General features: G+C 41.7%; 1 protein-coding gene across 1 annotated transcript in view; it reads right to left on the bottom strand.

Moving 5' to 3' along the window:
- LOC125466386 (cyclin-dependent kinase 6-like) overlaps positions 1-3,179 on the bottom strand; it is a 47,081-nt gene extending 43,902 nt beyond the window's left edge. Inside the window, exons 1-2 of the mRNA XM_048560818.2 lie at positions 2,959-3,179; positions 551-686 (exon numbers count right to left, since the gene is read on the bottom strand). Coding sequence (XP_048416775.2) covers positions 551-686; positions 2,959-3,179 — 357 coding nt within the window. The remainder of the gene's footprint in view (positions 1-550; positions 687-2,958) is intronic.
- Between the last annotated feature and the right edge of the window lie 1,179 nt (positions 3,180-4,358).

Here is a 4,358-nt window from a genome sequence, read left to right as displayed (position 1 = left end):
CGGTGGTCAGTCAGCTCTGGGTGCTCGTGCACCTGAACATGAGGACACCATGGAATTCCTCACTGCTACACCTCTCCCTGGGCAAGTACAAACATGAGGGAAACTGACATTTGGGATCTAGGCATGTTGCCAGCAGGTGGAGAGCTGTACAGGTGCTTAGTGGAATGGACATTTAAGGACACGTGGATGTGTCGCACTTTGTGTACGTGACTCACAAAAATTCCACAATCTTTCAAGTCACATGGATTGATGTGGCTCAGCCCCCCATATCAAGGACAAAAAAAGTTGTGCTGACATGTCTGTCAAAAATTGTTGCAGCTACACTCTTAACAATCAAACGTTGAACAGCATTCCACATTCACCTGTGACTGTCTTATTCAGAAAGATCTGGTCTCCCAAAAATTGGGCTCAATTGTAATTGAAAATGAGCTTGAAGATTTCCTCTCTTAGGAGAAATAATCAACGTTTTCAATCATTTCTCACTGTCCTCCAACACATCAGAGCTCTGGGACAAGCAAACTCTCACAATTTGTACGATAGCTGGCCCTACCTTTACTTTCTTATGAGGGAGGTGTGGCTGGTGAACTTTTGTCAGAAACATGGACAAATCTTGCTCAATGAGTTCGAACACAAGCGTCAACTTCATCAGCTTATCTGTCCGAGAACCAAGCTCCACGTTAAATAACCTGTATAAAAGAGGGAATAATCTTTATTCAGAGGTAATAAAAACTGCTGATGCTGGAGTCTGAGTTAACACAGTGTGGAGCTGCAGGAACACAGCAGGCCAGGCAGCATCAGAGGAGCAAGAAAGCTGACGTTTTGGGTTGGGATTTCCCTGCTGCTAAACTTCGTTTTTTCGTAACACTCTAATGGAGCACCTTGTGATGATCTAACATCTTCAAGGTGCAATTAAAGACACGTCGTAACTTAATCTGAGAAACTACTACAGTCAATGTGGGGAAAAAAATAAACCATTAATGTTGGTCAAATGCCCGATTTTGGAAAATTATTTGTCCACGGATGCACAACTTATGATGAGGAACAACTCAAAGTTGATTTGATATAGAATTCACAGTTAAATAAAAGCAGACAATTTGGTCTAAAGGTTGATGTTGTTGTTTACAGTCCACACAGGCTTCCTCTAACTTTTATTCTTCTAACTGTATCAATAGATTTTTTTTATTCCTTCCTTGTGCACTTACCTAGCTTCTACTTATAATTCAGCTCAGAGCTTGTGAGCGCAAGATTTTTGATGAACTGTCAAAGTCAGCATCATGCAGAGTGAATTGCAACAAAAACTTGCTGATTGCACATTGACCAAATCAAGGGGGACAGTATCAGTCAAGCTTAAGGCAATGGACTGAGCTATACTGATTTTGTTTGACTGATGTCAGTTATAGCTGGACTAGTGCTACTAAAGACAAACAGGAGTTATCTCGATCTTTAAAATGCATGCATGCGTATGTGCGGCCTTTTTTTTTGATCCGATACCTGAAAAATCCTTGATCTAGGGCACATCTCCATGAAACGCAGATCACTGATGAGAGATATGGACTGAGTTTAAGACGAAATCATAAACTCCATTTCCATTTAGATAGCTAAACTAACTCGCCTGCAACTACACTGATTTTAAGACAATGGAGTCAATACCTACTAAAAACAAAAAACAGCCAGTCAGGCAGCATCTGTGGAGAGACAGCAAGCTAATGTTTTGAGTTGAGATGAAGAGTTAGCTTGGTCGGTCTCCGCAGATGCTGTCTGACCCACAGTGATTTCCAGCAGTTTTTGTTTTCAGTACAGATTCAAGCATCAGCTGTAATTTGCTCCCACATTGAGTCAATATGTCTTCCCCAAGAAATAATGAAACATGCAATTTTATACATATGGTTTGTAACTCAATACAAACCATTTACAATAAAGAGAACTGTCTGCCCAAATATATAGAATGAAATATTTTATGATGATGTCATTCTCTGGCTGAATCAAAAGTGATATTACGCCCACGTGCGGGATGACTAGCTGTCTTCTGCCGAACAGCTCAAGGCTAAGTGCATCAATGGGCTTCATCAGAGAATAGTTAGTCTATCCGACAGTGAGCAGCCAGAGCAGAACAGGCAGAATGTGATAGTAGTGGGATAATTATTGTGCAGAAATCTAGCTATATCCACGTCTACTGGTGAAGTTCTGAAGTTGGCCATTCCATCAGGAGAGCAAAAAATTCAGAAGGACTACTCCCTTAGAAACACTGCTGCACTAGCTTTAGCAATGGATTGGAGATAAGCAGACGATCAAACCAGAAATATACATTGTTCTTCCTTTCCCATGCAGCACAGTGAGCATTGATTTGGTTTGATTCAATCAGGGAGAAAGTTTAGCTCCCCTTGCTTGGTCAGAGCTGATGTAACAGATTAATAAAAATGGAAGACATATGATTTAAAAATAGCAGACACTTTTCAGGTTTCTGTGTAGTAAAGAACTCCAGATGCCGGAATATAACTGAAGTGACCCCTGTTTAAAAACGCTAAAGAAGTGTCACTGGACTCAAAACATGTTTTCTCTCCACAGATGCTGCCAGACCTGCTGAGTTTCTGCAGCAATTTGTCTTTTTGTAATAGGTTTCTACAGATTGAGTTAAGAAGCTGACTTTTCGATGAAAGCAAAAGGTACAAACTGGGTTTGCAAATCTGGAACTTATTCTAGATAATGAATTTATCTGCGTTATTTGGGAGGTATTTACTGCTAAGTTGTTGTTTACTTTGAAAATGTTTCATTCATTCTTTCTCTAGAGTCATTACTTGAAGTCCCAACAATGTCCTTCTTGAAAAGCTCAGCTGCCCAAGCATCTGAAAAAAAGATGTGCAGGAAGCAAGGTGATCTATCCTACGCCCTCTTCATCCTCAATGACAGAAGACCCAAGGCTTTAATCAAAAACGGTTTTCGATGCAATAGTAACCTCACCTGACAACATTTGGATGGTCAAAGACTTCTAACTGTTTCAACCAGGCCACCTCCCGAATTACTATGAAAGGGATACCTTCCTTCGTTCTTGGGATCTCAATCCTCTTCAGTGCCACAAACCTCCCATTGTTTTCCAGGTCTCTTGCTTTGTACACTTTTCCATAAGCTCCTTCTCCAATCTCAGCCAGCAGCTCATATCGCTCAGAATGACCGCTTTCCATTCTTATCAATAATCAGTCCAAAGGCTGAACAGCGCCACCTGGAGTAAACAAACCTTGTTATCAATAACATGGAGACAGGAAGGACTGCAGATGCTGGAAGCCAGAGACATTAGAAGTGGAGCTGGAGAAGCACAGCAGGTCAGGGAAGTCAATGTTTTGGGCCAAATCCCTTTGTCAGGACTAGGGAGGGGGAGAGGGAGATGGAGTGGGGCAGGGTAAATGGGAAGGAGATAGATGGATGCAAATGGGGAGTTTTTGTGATTATAGATTTTGACCAGCTTCAAAATCTCTCCACCCCAACAAGCTCCTGGCTCACCTATCTGCTCCACCCTTCGCACTGACCAACCACAACCATGCCCACATCCTACCGGCATCCACCTTATCTCCATTCCACCTACTCTTACCCCACCAGGCCTACCCCTCTTCGCTCTATTTATTTCTGGGCTCCCGTCCCTCTCCCCAGTCCTGATGAAGGGTTTCAGCCTGAAACGCTGACCTCCCTGCTCCTCGGATGCTGTCTGACCCGCTGCGCTATTCCAGCTCCACATTTACTGATTCATTATCAGTAATATCCTGACAAACATACTCTTTCAAATCACAGAAGGTCACAGTACAGCACAGGAACAGGCCCTTCCTACCCCACCCCCCCAATGACTGCACCAACCATGGTGCCATTCTAAACTGATACTATTTGCCTCTACATAGTCCGTATCCCTCGATTCTCTGCCTGTTCTTGTGCCTCTTAAATGCTGTTACCAATCTCTTCAAAAAAATTGTGAGATCAGATTTTCTCGAATTACTGCTTCAAATAAACACCATCTCAAGTTTTCCATTTGTCTTCAATAGTTAAATTTGTTTTGTTAATCTCAGAACAGGGGTACATTGAGGGTGGCTGCAGAGAACATTTTTCCTAAAATAAGGAATTTTATGATACTAAAAGGGGAGTTGAGCCAATTCATGCATTATCCATGTGAAGAGGTTCTAAAAATATCTCTAAATGTAAAGGGTTTAGCTGATGATAAAGTTCCAAGGTTGGGGTTACAACAAAATTAATTTGTAATTCTTCCCAAAAATGAACAATATTTTAGTATTATTTCGGTGAGAGATGTCTGTCCTTTAAAGATTTCTTTTTCACTTTTGCCACTCTGTTCTTGTGGTAAAGCTCCCGTAGTTTAAGGC

The sequence above is a fragment of the Stegostoma tigrinum genome, chromosome 31 (assembly GCF_030684315.1).
Source record: "Stegostoma tigrinum isolate sSteTig4 chromosome 31, sSteTig4.hap1, whole genome shotgun sequence".
NCBI lineage: Eukaryota > Metazoa > Chordata > Chondrichthyes > Orectolobiformes > Stegostomatidae > Stegostoma > Stegostoma tigrinum.
Note: the sequence above shows the minus strand (reverse complement) of the source record. Positions and strands in the feature narration are given on the sequence as shown.